Genomic DNA, 20724 nt, shown 5'->3' with positions numbered 1-20724 from the left:
CTGGTCTGATGATGGAATCCATGAGGAATTGAGGGAACTCCTCAGTTTTTAAAGGCACGTGTAAAGTGATTTCGGTGTTTTCTAAAGTAACTCGAGCATTTGCTTCCGAACACCGCCAATTTGATGTAGTGCAAGTGTAGCCTTACCACGAGTTTGACATTGACATATTCGCTAAGTTAGCGACGCTAACGTCTTCGTAACTTACTTTTTATGCATCTCGCTCGCACTAATATGCCACTACGAGCGAGATGCAAAGAAAGTAAGTTACACACACGCTAGCGAATAAATCAATGTCAAACTCTTGGTAAGCTGGTAAGGCTACTGATCGGGGGTTAGGTTTAGGAGTTAAGGGGTCGGGGATTAAGGGGTCGGGTAATGGTGGTTGAAGGGGGGGGGGTTGAGGGATTGAGTCAGTGGCGGGGCGGAGGATGGATTTAGTGTAGTGACAGGAATTATAATTTCCCAGACGGACTCGAAAAAATTCCAGATTACATATTTATTAAAGTAGATACACGAATTTAGTGTTAATCATGATGTTGTTTTTCATTCACGCGTCGCGCTATAACAATGCGTTAAAACTAAAAATGGAAAAATAAAAACTTTTTACAAAAAAAAGAAAACCGACTTCAAAAAGGATGAAATAAAATATTATCCTTTTTAAGTCTATGTCTATTAGTAAAGAATACCCGTCAAAAATAATCAGCTTTATGACTAAAAATCCCATTAGAACTGTACCATTAGAACTATTATAAATGTGTAAGTAATTCTGTCTGCCTCTTTGTCGCCTTTTCATGGCTAAACAACTGAACCGCTTTAGGTGAAATTTGGCAAGAACGTAAATTCCTTGAATTGTTTTATATTTTGAAATGTATAGTCCTCTGAATAAGGGACGGGAAATAACTTCAGTCCCAATCCCACGCTTGCGTGCCGACAAACATGGTACGGACTGTGCCAAGAAGGTTTGATCGTGTGTTCTGAGGTGTGTTCTTAGGTACAGTCGACGTCAAAGATATGTACACTTTTGCACCTTACTCCTTTGTAATAAGACGAAAAGTGTAAACATATTTTTAACGTCGACTGCACCTACAGAAAGTACGTTCATTGTAAGGCAATCCAACGTACATCCTTATCGAATCGCACCAAAATCATGGTATGCTTCAAAAGTTGGCTTGGCACCGACTTCAAACATATCAGTTGGTAACGCATAGACTTAAAAAGGATAATATTTTATTTCATCCTTTTTGAAGTCGGTTTTCTTTTTTTTGTAAAAAGTTTTTATATCAAGCGTTGTTGGATTTTCGACTTTAAGCCTTGGTCATTAAATCGAATTTAGAGTGCGGACAGATTCAAGCGCTTTTTTAACGCGCGTTGAAAAAGCTGTCGTGCGAATGGTTGATTGGTACAGTCGCCATCAGATAGGTATATCGGAGCGGCCAAGGTATTCACAATATCTGAACACGCACTCTAACGCCTTGACAATAGAGGCGTGTTCAGATATTTGTGAACACCCTGGCCGCTCCGATATATCTGATGGCGACTGTACTAAAAATGACATGACGGTGACGGTACGGTACCGGTACCTACATTAACTACTCAGGTATTCATTTTCATTATGCAATTAAATGGACCTAGTTTATTTTCCACATGAGATAGGGTTTGCTAACAAAAAACAGCACACACTGGTCGATACGCGGATATCACCGTGTCCGCACCGCTCCGGTGTGTGAGCGAGACAGCGCTATGCACGTATATAGTGGTGTCCCGCTCGCACACTGAAGCGGCGTGCGAATCTACCTCCAATCACAGAATAAATAATAGTACTAGGTACAGAAGACTCACTCTCTAACAAAACGCGTCTGTTACGATCAGCACATATATGGCCGCTAGGTGGCGACAGCGCCACGCGCGGCTTATGGCAAACCCCAAAATTGGGGCCGAACGGATGCACTTTTAGCTACCTGTAGCAAAGCGACGGAATCGCGGAGTGAGTCACGCCTGCTCCAATTTAAAGACTGCCATGCATCACCGCAGTTCGACGAAACCAGTTTTAGCAAGTTGGTAAAATTAACAACTTTGAGGCCGTTTTAGCAATATTATAGCAAGTTCCAAACACACGTACATCAGTTGTTTTGTTTATAATGTACTTATACAGGGTGTTACTGACCATAGGGCTTTAAATCCAGGCCTCGATTCTACTCGCTAAACTGAGCTACTTTTATTATAGCACCAATCCCGAAATCCCGAATTTTTTTTTACATTTTCATACATTTTGGCTGATCAGATGTCGACGTTTTCTATGGAAAGGCCAAAAAATTTTCCCCGATTTTTGAGTTGGTCCCATAGTAAAAGTAGCTCAGTTTAGCGAGTAAAATCAAGCCCTGGATTAAAGCCCCATGGTCAGACACATACTGTATGTTTAATAGCTAGGTGTATATTTTTTACAGATTTATCATTTAGTAATTGCGAAGACCTCTTCTTTAAAAGCGATAATCCCTATTTTAAGACAGACAATTTTACTAAGCAATCTTCTATTTTCTTTACTTTTGGGACCAGCGCACACGGCCCCGTGTGTTTCTCGCCTTATTTCGCGGGAGCAATTTTATAGAGTTTAAATATTACACAGTAGTCTAAGAGCTAATCCTCGAAAAACGTTTGTATAATCACAATACAATTTATCAAAGGGGACAAGAAGACAAACATGAAAATCGGCCGCTATTTTGAATCCGTGAGAGCTCTGTCGCATCGAATAAAATTTTTATATGGAGTAGCTGTCATGTATGTTATAGCAATAATTTTTGGAGGTAAGTAACATAAATTAATTACCCAAGTAATAAAAATACGGAAAAACATATTACTCCAAATATTTTTTGAATTAAGCCCAATCTAAAGAGACTTGAAGGAACTATCATTGCGACCATCATTCGAGGCGAGAGGTATGCTTAAAGCAGTGGGGAGACACTCTTCTTTTCGGGCATTCTCGGCTCCGTTCGGCTGAGCATTGCTCCGAGCAATTATTATGGTTGGTACAACTTGACGTCCCTTTGCGTGTACGACCACAGATAAGATAATGACTTGAATTTTGACAACCCTAAATAGCCGAAAGATTTAGTACCATACAGCATACCCATAACACACCATACCACCACCACCACCATACCATACACCATACCATACCATACCACCATACCATACTACCACCACCACCACCACCGTACCATATAGTATAGCATAGCAGTAGAGACAGCAAGTTCGTCCGCTGTCAAACTTCGGTTTTGTAGGAAGCTTCCTTTCTGTACGGTCGTACTGTTATTTATTCTGATATTTCTGTGACTAGCTCTTCGACTACGAGCTCGCTGGCGCTACCTATTTTCATTTTACTACTGTTTGCCGGAGGTGGGCATGGGCACTGTTTTACTTATTCCTGGCTTTATCGTACCGTAACTCCGAATACGGGGATTGGCCTGGATTCCGCCCGTATTGGGCGGGAAGCAAAGTAAAGCATTGCATGTAGTTTAGTAAAGTTTGGTTTGGTGGTTTGTGTCCCAGAGGCGAGAGAAATGGAGAGGAAAGAGGAATTTTAGAAAATATAGTAGTACTATAATTATGTAGGCACACTTAAGTTCTATACAATTGATTGTATGGGAGCGGGTTTTTGGCGGCGGGTTCGCGAGGTTCTTATTAATATTTTTCACGTCCTTTTTCGACCTCGGTATCAATGTGTGATTATTTGATTTTCTCAAGACTACCCCGTATATTATAAATTGTTGATACTTGACAACAGAGCCATCTACCGACAACCGCCAACACTTCTTTTTATTGTAATAATGTTAGCAAGGAATGGAGCTTGTGCCTACTCCATTTAGTTCACACCAGAGTTGATAGATGGCAATAAACACAAGATTTGTACTACGACCGACTCACTGACCTACCTTTAATTCTTAAATAGTATGATAATTATTCATAGCCTAATTTAACTAAAGAATCTTGTGACTCTGTAAGCATTAGTTAGTTTTATTTCATTCAAAATAGGTAGGTAGGTTGCCATACAAGGTGGCCACAAAATACGTTGATACATTTTTTACTGCATATTTTTGATAATTTTAACAAACGTTTGCGTTTACGGTTTTATTTTAATTAAACGGTTATTGTTCTAATTTTGAATTAAGTACATTTTGTAAATAAAGTAAAAGTAAAAAAAAATCTCAAATAGTTATTTGTTTTACAAGGGGGCAAATTTGTTGTTTAACCGCTCGTGCTAATATTGATACCCGAGCAGGCGAAAGATTCCAAAGTTCGAAAAATGGAATCATGAGTGTTGCGAGGGTTTCAAAGCACGAGGGTTAAACAAAATTTGCCCCCGAGTGAAACACAAAATTTTTCACCACTCCAACCGGAAGCAAACATTAAATGTAAGTAAAATATCAAACAAAATCAAACCAAATCAAATCCAAATTTATGTTATTAAATATTTATCATCCAAAATTATTATTTGAAAGTTAATTCTACCAGCAAACATAAAAAATGAACTCAAAATTTGCATTTGATTACTTTGCCTCACATGTGAATAAAATGCAACTTTGCTATCCGTCTTTGAAGTGCAAAGTAAGCCTTTCCGAGCTGGTGTGGTGAAAAATTATTTGTTAACGTAGTAACTACTACTTTGGGCTAACTGACTAAATAAATATTTTGGGCCACCCTACAGGCTGCATAGCTGCTACATGAAACAATGCCGTTATTTTCTATGCACACATTAATGCTGGTTGTTTTGGTTATTAAATAAATAACAGGTAATTAAGTAATTACAATTACTAATAATTACAATTACTAATTAGCTCTTAAAGTGTTTTCTAATTTAGGTACTTAACTACAACTGATTTTTGTTCAACTAGGGGCCACATGCACCATCCCACTAACCCGGGGTTAAGCGGTTAAACCGTTAACCCAGTATCAAAGGCTTATAATATGTGACGTCCCAAGGGTAAAGGTACCTTATGGCGGTTGGCGCTTACGCTTTTATTAACGCCGCCGCCGCTCCAATATTATTGCGGCGCTATGCGACGTATAAGCGCCGCCCGCCATAAAATTCCACGAAGTCACATATGTACTTCCAAGGCGAGTTTAAATGTTCCTACAAGTATATGACACTTACAAATGTTGTTTGCGAAAGCAGTAATTTAAGAAACACACTTTGTCCGAATAACGTGAATTACCTACCTACTCGTACGTACGTAATTGTAAACAAAGGCGGATTTTATTTTTAGATGGTGCTACAATAACAATGATATACTGCCGTATTCGAACTTCAAGATATTCACAAGAGATGACACGTACTAGATCCATTCTAGATACGTTATAGTTTAGATATCAACTAGTTCTCTTTTGCAGCGCAATTCGGGCAACCAATGTCACTTTTGTGTTAGATAGAGTAAAGATATCTATTAGATCTGAACTGGACATAAATAGGAATATAAAACTAAAACTAACTACAATTAAAATAATTAAAACTAAAAATTTAAAATACCTATCAAAATTTGGTGCCCTCGGGAGGGTGCCCAACACGCAGGCAGCGTTCCCGCGCTGGATTGCGATGGCAATTCGCTGCGCGAGAAAGCTGCCCGCGCGGGGGTCACCCGTTGCCTCCCTCAACCTAAGTCATATCAAGTCATATCCTATGGAAATCGTTCAAGTGTATCTCCAGAATCACGCAAATGTCAAATTTGACAGGTTAGATTTTAGAGTGTGCGCGGAAAAAGAAGAGTCGTGGAATGTATGGGGCCCAATTCATTTCACAACTCTACTCTTTCCGAACAGACTCCAAACATATCGTTATCGTATCTTGGTGATGTCTAACAGATGTCTAATAGATGTCTATTTCAAAATCCGAATCGGGCCCATCGACATCATATTAAGGTTTCCCTTCCATTGTGACCACACTTTTCATGAACCAAAGCGATTGTTTTCAGAATACTTAGTTGCACTCCAATGCAATTTAATGGCTCCACTACACGATGGGCCAACGCCGGCCACTCCAAGGGACGAAGCCATGCGGTAGAATGAGATAGCAATATCACTTGCTCCCTCTAACGCCTAAATGCGTCCCTTGGAGTGACCGGCGTTGGCCCATCGTGTAGAGGAGCCATAACACATGGAGTGCATGGAACACGCGGCGCGATTCGGGAAATGAATTAGAGATTCACTATAGATACGAAATAGTACAGATATGTGGCGTTCCACGGCAAAAGGCTCCATTGCCCCGGCTGAATATTGGCGACGTTAATAAGCGCCAGCCGCCTTAAGGTACCTTTTGCCGTGGTACGTCACATATCTTTACTATTTCATATCTAGTGAATCTCTAATTCATTTCCCGAATCGCGCCGACGCTCAGAGTTCCTGCTCACAGCTCCTGTTCGTAGTCGCTTTCTTCTACAAACTGCCGTATTCGAACTTCAAGATATTCACAAGAGACGACACGTACTAGATCCATTCTAGATACGTTACAGTTTAGCAACTACATAGTTCTCTTTTGCCGCACAATTCGGGCAACCAATGTCACTTTCACGTTAGATAGAGTAAATATATCTATTAGATGTGAACTGGATGTTTAAGTCATATCCTGTGGAAATCGTTCAAAAGTATCTCCAGAATCGCGCAAATGTCAAATTTGACAGGTTAGATCTTAAACATATCGTTATCGTATCTTGGTGATGTCTAAAAGATATCTAATAGATATCTATTTCAAAATCCGAATCGGGCCCAAAGCGTGAAAACGCTGGGATCGGCTACGAGTGTAGCGCTACGAAAACGTTGGCAGAGAAAAACTAATTTAATACCTACCGCAGTTCCACTTATTGCCGGTCACTGTCCTTTTGTCTCATCGTAAATTCGCCCAATAAATGAATAAAGCCTATTGTTCAAACATCTTCGTAAATATTGCCACTTACAAATTACCGAGAGAAGCACGATTTAAGAGGAAAGGGGACGGCCGTTTTTCCATACAAACGTAGTCCTCGTTTTCCTCTCTCTCTGTGCCTCTCTCGATGTTAATATGTATTATGGAAAATATTTTTATGTGATATACATATGTTATGCTATGCCCCTACGTTTAACTTTTTTCGATATTTTGATTACTGTAAAAATTAGGAGTGAAAAACAAATTTCATAAAAAAAATTAAATGCTTCCTAACTCTTATAGAGTCAGACCAAGAACAGTCTTCTTGAAATTATGACGTATAAATGACACTTGCACTGCGTGGGCTATCAAATCCGCTGCATACTTTTTTGGTCCGACTCTAATAGCATAGGTAGCTGTGGTTGATATGCAGCAAATTGTGTCAAAACATTTTCAATAATGTTAATATCCAGAGAGGAAAATGAGGACCACGTTTGTATGAAAACACGATTTCGCGCGGGTCCTCCACTTTCGTCTTAAGTCGATTATCTTGCGGACAAAGGGTGCTAAGACATTCACACAACAATCATCCACAAAACCAGTCTATTTAGACCTCTTATTTCACTAACTTAGCACTTGACGCTATTCTGGTCAGGAAAAAGACCGTTGGCGAAGTAAAAACAACAGCTGTTGACAGATGGTCGATGGTCGCTCGCGCACTCGCCCGCGCGACATTCGCCAGCGCGCACGCGTTACGCACGCGCGAATTTCGAAACGAAAATGATGCTCGCCGGAGCAGAAATTGTCGACAAGAGTGTCGCGTTCAGTTCTGATGGTGTGGTGCTGCCAGCTCCTGCGGCAATACCTGCCTCAGCTGCTCCCGCCGCTCCTGCTTCTGCAGTTCCTGCCGCGGCAACAATGACCCAAGCTGCCCCGCAAGGACTGTCAAGGGTGCCTGAGCGGGAAGCCGTGGATATCCACTTCAGCAACATAACGTGTACAGTCAAACTTGGAATTAATAAAGGTATTTATTTATATTTTTTATACGCGATGATTGCTAAAAAGCACGCGGCGTTTGTAGTTTGAATGCGCATTTGAAAAACGTGATATATCATTTTACTGGTGTTTGAAATTTTATAAAACCACAGTGAAGTTGCTTTAGAGTACCGACATAACTTAAAAAGATTATGAAGTTTAAAATAAGTACTTATAATAAACATTGGGCGAGTACATTACGTATTTGATACCTATTTTAAAATTGAAACACGTTGACTATAGAACACTTACTACCGTAAACGTCTTCCCGGCTTTGCCTGACCTAAAAAACTGATAGTCTACCAAACCTCTATCCATATCTAATTCATAATAAAATGGAAATAGGGTAACTGTTTAAAGTGTGACCGTTAAAAGTTGTAATACAACTTACACAGCCATTTGATAAAGAATCACTGTTTTTTCAAGCCAGGCAATGCCACTATTTGGTAACTAAGTACCTTTATTTTATAAAATATCGACAAGTCCTCGGCACTTTAATATAAGTAAGTAATATATTGTTTTTAACCCCAATTTCACTAAACTAATACATTCTCTCTTATATTATTTTAAGTCAAAACGTATCTTCTCAGTATTTTTCACATACGAGTAGCTTGGGTAGAGTCTGTGTGGTAAGAGAAGAGTCATAGAACGTATTGATTCTCTTATATTCCACGACTCTTCGCTTTCGGCACAGACTCTAAATGGACTAAAATTGTATGGAGATGACAGTTGTCACCGTAACGAATCTACTACTTACTTACTTGGTTGACGCGGTGACCCAAAATGAGTCTTGGCCTCCAACACAAGAGCACGCCACTTTGATCGGTCCAGAGCGGTATCCCGCCAGCTTTCGCCGACGCCGAGCTCACGGAGATCTGCCTCGACTCTAAAGCCTCATCTCGAATAGATGGGTGAAGATCGGGCAGCCAAAAGGGCCTACTTGGGTCGACCAACTGGGCACCGTCCTGTTGGTCGTCCTAAATACCGTTGGCCGTACCGAATCTAATGAAAAATAATAACTCTGTCCTCAATAGGTCAAATATCCTCTAATTATTGCAATTTCCTCAAGATGACGCAAATATCTTAATGAATGCCGAGATAGCTCGCTAATCAGAACCAAAGGTCGCTTTTAAGGTCATCTAGCGTTAGATATTACAACCGGACCTAGATAACTCGTGCTTAGGAACTAATGATAGGTATCAAGTGCGATTATAAACAACTTAATAGATAATATGAAGTATTTCTTATTACCCCGGTATTTATTACTCGTATTATTCCGGGTATGCCCTTAAACCACGTCCAAGGCCACCGGTAGACGGGCAGCAGCGTCCCTCAATTTCGCTGTACTCGACTGCGATCGCCAACCCGCCTGCCAAGCGTGGCGATTATGGCATTCACCCCCAAAGGGGGAGGCCTATGTTCAGCAGTGGACGTCATATGGCTGAGATGATGATGATGATGATGATGATGATGATTTCTTATTTAATAACTTAATATTCCGTGTCTTTATTGTTTAAAAAGTTAGTTTAATGTCGTCACAACATACGCATACGTGACGTCGATAGACTCATTGGAACTGTTTAAAAACAAACTTTAATGCAATTTCAATTGTTTTAAACGATTAAACTGACAAGTATTAAAAACTAGTAACTTCCAATAGAATTTCGGTCGTTTTTAATGCTCAAAATTCTAAGTAACAAATATTTACAAATTTTATTTAAAAAAAAGCTGTACAGCAACTACGTATATAATGTACGTAGTCGCCAAGACCGAAACGGCCAGGACAGGATGATGATGATGATGATATAAGTACAATAAGTAGGTAAGTACTACTGTGTCGTACTGAGAAGCATTAAAAACTGGTAACTTTTCGTATAGATTTCAATAGAAACTCAGCCGTTTTCAATTCTTAAAATTCTAAGTATCAAATACTAGTACACGAAGCGAGCGAGTAGCGAGTACTCAAAGCTAATGTAAAACCTTGTAAAATACCTAAACGCAAAAACACGACTTCTTGACATGTAACCGAACGTTAAATACCTATCCTCTTATCTTCAATACATTTGAATGATAATTGGTAGAGCAGTTGTAAATAATGACTTAATGACATTAATGACTTGAGTGCTTAGTGTACGAGTTAGACACGATTTGATAAGTTTGTATTGACCGAGTGTTAGTGAAGGTCTCCGTTGATCTTAGCGAACAACTTGGACAAAAATGCTTTACGGCCCAAATCGAAGTTTAAGATTGTGTAGGTACGTCGACGTAATATTGTCTAGATACGATATGGATTAGATATGTCAGTGTCAAAAGTGACGTTATTGTTCAAATAAACGTCGCTTTTGACACTGACAGATCCGATCCATATCGTATCGAGATCTAATTTTTGACGTTTATTAAAATTAGTGTCAGGGCGTTAGTAAGGTCAGATCAGTCGGACGTTCTCCTTTAGAAGTAGCAATTTTCTACTAACCGATTCTCGTGAAATTTTGTAAGCAGGTTCTATGTTTATTATTTTTTATGTGGATTTAATTTGTGGAAATATTTCAAAATGGCGGAGCCATACATATATTCAGTTTTCAAAGACCACTTGGTTGTAAAACTTGTAAAGGGTGTTTTCTGGGGTATGGGGAGCAAAAACAGTTATTATACCCAAAGGTAATGGTTCGTTAACTATTTTGTCGCAAAATCATGAGAACTTGACGTGGCGGCGAAAATGATAAAATGTGAAAATTAAGGTTACACATAAATTAAAATTCACTGCTTAGTTTTATGAAATATATCGTTAATCCGCAAATACGCTAGGTAACGAGATCCATGCATATACGTACCTAATAATATACAATATGTATAATTGTATATATATATATAGGTATGTATGTGCATTGAGTGCACCAACGCAAGGTGTATGCGGTTTTGTCTTCACACACTTGACTGACTCGTAACGGACTATTATTATTTAAATTACCATGTGGGAGACACAGCAAAAAATATATACGATGCCTTCCCACATTGGTTGTATCCAGCGGAACGGAGAAGAGAACCATTGTTTTTGATTCCCTTCCATTAGGATAGTTTTATGCTACAACTTTCTAAATATTCAGAAAAAAACAGTATGGGACTCGTCCGATTGTACCCAAAATAATAATAATTTGATGAAGTATTTTTTTCTTACTCAATCCGTATTTATGCTTAACAAATGAAAATGTGCATAGAAATTCTTTTCACGCCTTACGGATATAGCTTATCTCGTATTAAATATTTCGAGGTGAATTTGATTAGATAATGAAGTATTACTTCATAGTAAGAGAGTTGATACGTATTTATTTTATCTTCGGATTAAATTCATTACAAATTAATTTCACAATTTTCACGCGAGTCAAGGATACTTCGATAATTCCGATATTCGTCCTCTTTATTGTATGTGAATGTTTTAACATAGATTACTTCCACAAGTTCTCGCATTTTGTAAAATATAGGTACTATAAAGTATTTAATAAACTAACAATCTTGGATTTAGTTGAATAAGTATGATTAAAGTCAGTTAGACGTTCTGTACTGATTATTTCAAGTATCAATATCAGTTAACTAAAGAGACAAGTGATTAATTATTACGAAAAAACTAATTGAAACCATACTATATGCAGTGTGATGTAATTTTTTGTGGCCCTAATATAGGTAATAATTGTACTTGTATTTAGTATTGCCGTACTGCCGGAATATTCAGGCAAAAATAATTTATTGCATTTTTATGCCAGCCTTATCGAAATCTGATTTTTACGCCTTATATCTCAGTTCGTCATCGATATTATGATAAGAACTTTAGTTTAAATTATAGTCTTGGTTGTCAAATCAGGGACCGTTACCGGTATTCTGACTACAGGTTATTATTGAGGTATAACCGGTGTAATTTGAATTTGGGTATTTATATCACTTAAGCTCCGAATAGAGGTATTCGAATACCGGTATTCAATAGTGTTATCGGTTTAGCCAATTGACAACAAATACCACTATTTGATAGTTTACTCCTAAAGCTATTACCGGTAATAAGTAAGTCCCAATACCGGTTGTAGTAGTACCACGATTCGTTCCTTCGCTACTCGTCAAGGACATTGTCCGGCCCGCTTGTAAAGTTGTAAATACTTAAGATTCGGATCTTAGAATGCCCGTTTTCATGTTGCTGGTGAAATTAGCTGTTAGGTGATGATTTTGATGGATAAATATTTAATAGCGTTCATTTGATTCTTTTAATTGTTTTTTTATTGTTGATTTAATTGTATTTTATTATGTATGTAGTTTATAATCTCAAAGATATGAGCGCCGATTAGACGTGCGCGCCGCCGCCATAAGGAGTCCGCGCGCCGCCGCCGCCGCCGGTAGTTTAAAATTCGCGCCGAATATTTTTTTATAAGACCGTATTATGCAGCGTTAAAATATGTAATAGGTTATAGTCCGATAAGAAATAGTTGAAAATTATTGCGGGCGCCACTTCCTACGAGCCCCGATGCATATGTTTTCGTCAGGTGACCCCACTTTTTGAGGTTCTCGCGTTTGTTCAAAAATAATGTTTTTGTTTAAAAATTACTAATATTTAATGCTTATATTAATGTAATTTAATTTTATATGGTAATACTCTGCAATAACTAAATCCAAATACAAGAAATACCGTTTGTACTGAAAGAAAAAAAATAATGTTTTTTTTTTTTTTTTGACGGGTAGGATTACAACATATGTGAAAAGGGCTATTACCAGAGAAAGCAATAGGGCTCTGCCAATGTACTGAAAATTTTGTTTCGAGCCCATGCATGCAGCAGTGCTGTAAGAGAGGACAATATGATTTGGACAACGTTTTTGAAAACTCCTTTTTTTCAGCAATAAAAGTCTCGTGCAATTTTATTATACGATCAAAATAAACTACATTAAACATTGCTATTATGGTTCCCATTACTGGGTCATTATATGTTCATGTGTAAAATTTATTAAAATAAACAAAATTGTTGCGCGGAACTAGACGAAATCATTTGCATCAGGGCTCGTACGTAACTCTCACATTATTGACGTAAAATACTTACTTAAAAATGGCAATAATTACGTACTTACGGAATTTTTCTGGTTATATAATTGAATTTCTACTATTTTATGTCGCACCAACACCATACTAAGTCATTATTTGTCGTATTACAACGTAATGAACCAAATAGATAAAAAAATATTATTACGGATTTTTTTTCCTGTGCGTTCATCAAGACATCAAGAGACAGACCCGATTTCATTTAAGAAATTTCTTACGAAAATATTGATAAAATTACATGCATTATTGTATACCATTGTTCAGATGTTGCTGCATCCTACGATACCCCGCTAAGTTTGATTTAATGTTAATAAAATGACGCCAATGACTGGTAAAATTTTACCACCTACGAGCTATAAACTTTTTGGAAAAATATAAAAATAATAGGTTTTACTTTAGTTTATAAGTTGACATTATCAGTAAGTGTATTTATAATTAAAATGCAATTATTCTATATTAATTTAAAAAAAACATGATATTGACAAAAAAAAACCTCATGCATATAAAGTACTGTATATTCGGCAACGTCCAAAATACTAGACGTCTTTTCATTATGCGGCGTATCTTTTTATTTACACCGAACCTGGCAACATCCAACATATTTGTCATACCTATGTTTTTTTCGAAACTATTATAAATAGATTTTTTTCATGATTTTTCTACAATAAACAACCACATACCTAATAAGATAATAACACCAAAAAAATGATACTAACACAGTTTTTAAGATTTTTTTTTCCCTTGTCGATTTAAGGGTTAAGCATGACTTTTCATTATACGTCTTAATATTGAAAAGTTGAAAAATTCCACGCCGCCGCCGTGGATTTTTAGGTGGCGCGCCGTTGCCCAATTATTTTCGACCGGCGCGCACGTCTAGCGCCGCCCGATAGGCATTTAGCCGGCGACGGTTCGCCGGTCAAAATTGGTTGGCGGTGGCGGCGAATCGGCGGCGTAGCCTTGAAAACTTGGTTTATGCGAAGATAATTCAAACCTTTTAATTTCAAGGATTATTTATTGAATTATGGTAGGAAAAAAGTTTTTCATGCCATGAACTGTAGATAAGCAGCACAATGAACATCTTTATATTGTGAGGTTACTGTTAATTGAATCTATCACTAATTCACTACACATTATAAAACAAAGTCCCCCGCCGCGTCTGTCTGTAACTGTATGAATGTATGTTCACGATGAACTCAAAACCTACTCAACTGATTGTCATGCGGATTTCAGCTATCAATAGAAAGATTTTTGAGGAAGCTTTAGTTTAGGTGTACAATTTGTTAATGTTTTGTGTTATCCGTGCGAAGTCAGTGCGGGTAGCTATAGTCAAATATAATAGTTATTTAGGGTTATGTACGTATCGCCAGGAGAGGTGAATGATTACACACACTGCTCGCACAGAGTACCTACTAATCGCAAAAATAGTATGAATGAATCAATGAGTGAATGCGACTTAAACGTACGATATTAAAAGCCTATAAAAAAAACCTTCAAGAAACTTTTTTACAGTTGATATCAACTTGATATTGGTACGAAATACGGAACCCTAAAAAGAATATTAATTTCAAAATCTCACTGTCATTACATGATTTTATTGTTGTGTGCGTGACTTCAACTATCGTGCTCATACCTTTACATGCAATTGTTGAGGATATGTTCTGGAATAGACGTAGTAGGTTAGGCTCCATATCACCTATTTCTTATTCATTGACATTGCCTGGCCACCGAATCGCTAACTACTGCCACATGTTTAGCTTAAGCATAGACAAGAGAAAGCATGCAGTCTAATATATATTAGCCAAAAAATTTATATATCCGAACTTAATATAAGATGCTAACAAATTAGCTACCAATATTTTTACAGCTGATAATACTCGACTCCTGGAATATATTTAAGTATGAAACATTTAGGTTTTATGTTTTTTTGAGAAAATTGGAAAACAAATTTGCTACGTAAAAACACCCTGTTAATGAGATAATTAAATGAGTCCTCTTTTTAACTGGCCACTTCACGTTGATAAATGAAATGACACGTTGATGATAATGACATTTAACACAAACAATTGTTGACAAAACAGAAAGTGTTAAACATCTTGTCAGTTAAATCATAGACAAATATAGTAAGCATAGAGTGCTCACTCCGTACATCAGTTTTGGTACCAAAAAGACTATTATTTTCGTAGTTGACATTTAGCATCCAGTAGCGGGATTATCAGTACCGCTACTTGATACTAGATGTCTCAAATGTCGCGACTCACGAAAATTGTATTGAACAACTATTTACAACTAATATTAAAGCAGAAGGAGTTGAAAATAAGTTCCAGATAATCCTTGTTTAATATTCGCTGAAAGTTGTTGAGCATTAGACATTTCGGTCGGTGCAACATCTATTGTCAAGTAGCAGTACTGATAATTCCGTTACTCGATACTAGATGTTGACTACGAAAACAATAGTATTTTTGGTACCAAAACTGATGTATGGAGTGAGCATGAGCACTCTATGTATTTTTTCTTTATGTGGTTAAATGCACGTAATGATTATTTTTAATTAATTTTTTTAATATAATTCTAATTTATTATTTTGTTCGGTAAATAAAACAAAAATATGATATGAAAAGTTTTCTTGATTTCTATTTAAAGTTAATTGTTTTTATATAATAAAGTACCATCTCTTAAAATATCGGTACCTAATTTGTTAGCACCTTATATAAAAGCAATAAATTCCCGATCAAACTAATCTGCATAGCATTTGCAACGACAACGTGTGAACGATGAACGATGATATTTACATCGTTAATGTCAAATTTCTATGAAAATATGACGTTTATATTATAATAACACTCCCTCACTTTGTTCTGTTCAAATCGGTGCAAAGTTAGCTTAGACAGACTCTAGTATCTAACAAGGTCACGCCGATGCCACGGCGATAGCGCAGTGTCGGCAGCGGCGACGCGAAAATTTTGGCGGCGGCGGCGGCGCGAAAATTTTGATGGCGGCGGCGGCGCGCCGGCGCGGCGCTCATATTTCATATGGAAATGTTTTCTGGGGTTAATTCTTTTCATTAATTCATTCATTAACCTCGTGCTTTGAAACGGTCGCAATTTCGAACCACTTGCTACGCTCATAAATTATGAAATATTTCGCTTGTACAGCGATCAATATTAGCATGAGGACTTAACAAAAACTTTAACCTCTTGTCGCAAAGTTTTTGGTTACTCTTTGATCAAGTGCAATGAATACCGGTATTAAATACGATAACCATTACCGGTATACTGAATACCTGTTATTATTGAGGTATTAATGAATACCGGTATTTCATTATGTCAATTAGTGTAGTTTAGCGATAAAGACAAAAACGGAATGACAGCAATACCTCTAATTCGAATATAGGTATAACATTTTAACCGGTATTCGTTTGACAGTTTATATACAGGTATTTAATAAAACCGGTTATACGGTCCCTGTGTCAAATACAACGTTATACATAATCTTTCTAGCGTTGTCCCGGTTTTTTCATGTAGGTATCACTCAGGGGGCATGAAGGCTTAGCCAAGTGAGGTTTCGTTAACTATAAAAACCAGCATTCGAAATTTAAATAGGTAATGTACTTAATGTAACGTTTATGGGTATGCGATTGTCATCTTGGGTACGCCCGTGGGGTCCGCTCGGCGACGATACGCTCCATAATGAAGGAGCCAGTGGGAGGTAATCTATACTTTTCCCCCTTCGATAGGATGCCGCCAATTTTACCCAATTATTGTGTATTTGTCTCAATGGTTCTTTGTTTTGGTGCTTCTAATATAAAATGTATAATATATATTTATGTAGAGCTGACTTTACATTTTTATGTAGGGCTCGTAATGCTCGTATCAAATAACTGTATAAATGTAGATTATTGGCTCTTATGTTTATGAGAAAAAAAGTATATAACTTCATCAATAAATGTACTTAAGTAACTTTCTGTTGATTTATTTGCATTTGTCGTTAGACGTGTACTAGTCATAGGTAGGTATAGCATGTTGTTTTACATTAAATATTTATTACATGTGTCAAATTTAATTTTGCATGCCATTTGTGGCTAAACATGTATTGCTACTTAAAAATAATGTACAATCTTATGTACCAGTGTACTGTACATTGTGCATTACCACTGTACTTAAAGTTCGTTTTTTTAGCATTAGAAAAAAGGTAAACAATCTTGATGTGTATTTTAATTGAAAAACACGTTTTAAAAATAAGTCACGGCAAATATGTAACAATTATGAATCTAATACGATCATTTATATTCTTCGCCTTTCATAAGAAATAGCTTTTGATTTTTAAAAAGCGATATTCAATTAAAAGCATGTCAAGATCGCTTACCTTCTTGCAAGTTCTTTCTAATGCTAAAAAAAACGAACTATAATGTACCACCCAGCAAGCTTCCTGGCCTAAACACGGTACTCGACTGAAAAGCTCTCCATTATATCACGATTGTATAAAAAACTACTTATTTACGAATCATTAGTTAACATTGTGGACAACACATTTCGATGCGCAATCGCCATATATCTACGATATATCGCGATAGCGACATTTCTTTGTCTCTGATTCTTTGTTATATAGTTATATGCCCAGTAAATTAAAGTACCACGTTTGTTTGTTTTATGATTCAACAACGTAGTCTATTACATTCACATAATAGTTATAAATACTAGTGATTCTTGGACATTGAACTGTTTGTGAGGTTATCTGGAATAAACAGAAAACATTGTGTTAACCTAATAATTGAGCGTTTTATAACACCGTCATTATTGTAGCCATTATACAACCAGAAATAGAAGTGTTCGTGGAAAAAATGAGTGTTTGAGAACATACTTAACATTTCGATAAATCCGTTATGGATAAGTCAGTCATAGATTAATAAATAAAATATTATGTATAGCCGGCCAAATAACTTTGTCAGCAAAAAAAGGCGCGAAATCCTAATTTTCTATGAGTTGATAACTCGTCGCGCCTATTTTATTTTTATTTTGCCGCTTTTTTCTACTGACGGAAATGTCTTGGCAGACTATAACTTCTACTTGCTGTAAATTACCGAGAAGTTTCAAGAATGTAATTAAATCAATTAGAAATCGGATAACTACATAATTTCTTTCTTACATACGTAGGTATATGTTTAGTGCCAAAAAACAAAAACGATACCTCGGAAACTAACTTTTTAACTCTGCACAGACTTGGGAAGCGGAAAAATGTACCAGCGTCTCTATAAATAAACGTCACATTTTTATAGGATTCTAAAGTTCATGGTGACGAATCCACACTCTGTCGCTTCCTAAGTCCGTTTAGAAAAAGGTTTTTATTTATTTATATTTAATTATGTAGCTACTAAAACGCAATATACTTATTTATTCCCATGAATTCAATATGAATCATTTCTGGCTTCTGTGCTGATTATACTATGTTTTGAAACAGTGTGTTCCATATAAATTTGATACTTGTAAAAAATTGAATATACCTAATTGACACCAGAAAAATAAAGTCAGCATGCGAATTCAGCCACACACGTGTCAGATCAAAATACGCAAAACGTGTGGCGGACGTGAGTCGCCTGCGCAAGCCGATATTATGCAGTTATACGACGAGGAAGCTCATTAGGAAATGGCCAAACAAAGGTGGTGTTTATCTGACAACACAATTACTATCCCGAGACTTCATGATTCACACGAACCTATATAGCCGCTGCCATACAATCGATGTTATGGTTTAATTTTAAAACGGCATGAAACATGATATTGGGCATGCACATTTAAGTAACAGCGACTAGTTTTCGTTGCCAGAAATAGTAATACCTATAAAAAAATTCGAGCGAAAAGAAGAAAAATGGTGAGACAACTGGACCTATCAAGCAAAGATTAGAAAACATGCATACAATTTTCATTTGGTATATTGTACATTGCGGTATCTGATCATTGATCAAACATTTGAATGCACTTTTAGCTTACTATTTTAATCAGGGTTAGAGAGCGTCGTTCTCATTAAATAAAAGCTTGTAAATAGTCCTCGAGCCAATTCTCAGGATTACAAATGCCAAGTTCAAATGAATATGACTCTACATGCAGCAAAATGCGCTCGCATATCCAGTTTGATGCGTATATTAACACATATGCGGTCAACATACATGCGGCCGCGGTCGGGTTTTCCAATCAAGTTGGCAGCCTTGAACAATTAACGTGAGATCAATGAGCAAAGTCGAACATTGTTTAATGACTCAAGTATCAAGTGTCAAGGGTACTAAGTGCTACTTAGTGTTAGCAAAATCTTGACAATTATTTATTACTCAACGAGAAAAAAAGACAAATGAGGCATTTTTGCTTTATTAAAGAAAAAAATGAGATGTGGCCTTATAGCAGGCAGCATACGAGGTAGTGATTGTATACTCGTAGTTGCAAACCTAACAATTAATAAAAAAACCGGCCAAGTGCGAGTCGGCTTCGCGTTCCAAGGGTTCCGTACATTACAAAATTTTTAACAATATATTTTTTTATATATGTGAAACGCGAGTGAATTGCCTTTAAAAAACTCGTAGGGGTTGGATCAAAAACTAAGTATATAATTGGTCCGACTCACGCTTGACTATATATTTCTAATAGGTTTTCCTGTCATCTATAGGTAAAGAAAGATCTATTTTATGTGTTTGTTTCAAAATTTTAGACCCAGTAGTTTCGGAGATAAAGGGGGGGGGGGGGGTGGGAATGGTCATTTTTTGCCTATTTTCTTGAATTACTTCTAAACTGTTTATTCTAAAATTATAAAAAAAACATGTTTAAGATTCTCATATTGAGCTCTTTCATTTGATATGTAACACGATCTAGTTTGAAAAACTTTATTTTTTGATTTTCTCATTTACCCCCCAAAAGTGGCCCCCATGTTTAAAATTCATTTATTTACGTTACATGTCCGTCTTTGGGGCACAAACTTACATATGTGTACCAAATATCAACTTAATTGGTGCACTAGTTTCGGAGAAAATAGGCTGTGACAGACGGACAGGCAGACAGACAGACAGACAGACAGACAGACACACGAGTGATCCTATAACGGTTCTGTTTTTTTCCTTTTGAGGTACGGAACCCTAAAAATTGCGAAAAATAAGCATTACATTATAAAAAAGTGGAACGGATTCCTCGGAGTGCAAGTTCGACTTGAACTTGACCGCGTTCTTATACGTCAGCAGCAGAAGTTGCTACGCGGGCGAGGTGTTCAAAATTACCTTGACACGCTCTTATTCTCTGAACAATAAAGTCGCGTCAAGATCATTTTGAACACCTCACCCGCTTAGCAACTATTGCTGTTATCTGTACCTATATCAGCAATTATATTTTTTTTAATTTATTATTCATGTCAAAACATACAAATTGATAATCTTAACTTATAGAAATAAGTCGAACGCTACGAATAGGAATAAACGCATACAAAGTTTGATTCTTTCTTTTGTATGAAACCATATATTTTTTAAATATATCGGAATAATAAATTTCGCAGTAGCGTTGATAATGATAAACTTTATTACGAGTTAAACGTTCTTTACCATTTACCTGTCTTTGACCAAACATTCATCGATCCGGTCAAGGATAACGATGTTAGCGAAATCTGCGACTTCGTGATTTTTTTCTGTTTTATAATAATTATCATGTAGATACATGCTAAGAGGAATTATCAATAACTGATCATTGGTAGGCGTTATTTC

General features: G+C 36.8%; 1 protein-coding gene across 1 annotated transcript in view; it reads left to right on the top strand.

The window, feature by feature from the left end:
- Positions 1–7607: 7607 nt before the first annotated feature.
- LOC134674351 (ATP-binding cassette subfamily G member 4) overlaps positions 7608–20724 on the top strand; it is a 36578-nt gene continuing 23461 nt past the window's right edge. Inside the window, exon 1 of the mRNA XM_063532444.1 lies at positions 7608–7913. Coding sequence (XP_063388514.1) covers positions 7670–7913 — 244 coding nt within the window. The 5' untranslated portion in view covers positions 7608–7669. The remainder of the gene's footprint in view (positions 7914–20724) is intronic.

Source organism: Cydia fagiglandana, chromosome 1, assembly GCF_963556715.1.
Source record: "Cydia fagiglandana chromosome 1, ilCydFagi1.1, whole genome shotgun sequence".
In the NCBI taxonomy this organism is placed as follows: Eukaryota; Metazoa; Arthropoda; class Insecta; order Lepidoptera; family Tortricidae; genus Cydia; species Cydia fagiglandana.
Note: the sequence above shows the minus strand (reverse complement) of the source record. Positions and strands in the feature narration are given on the sequence as shown.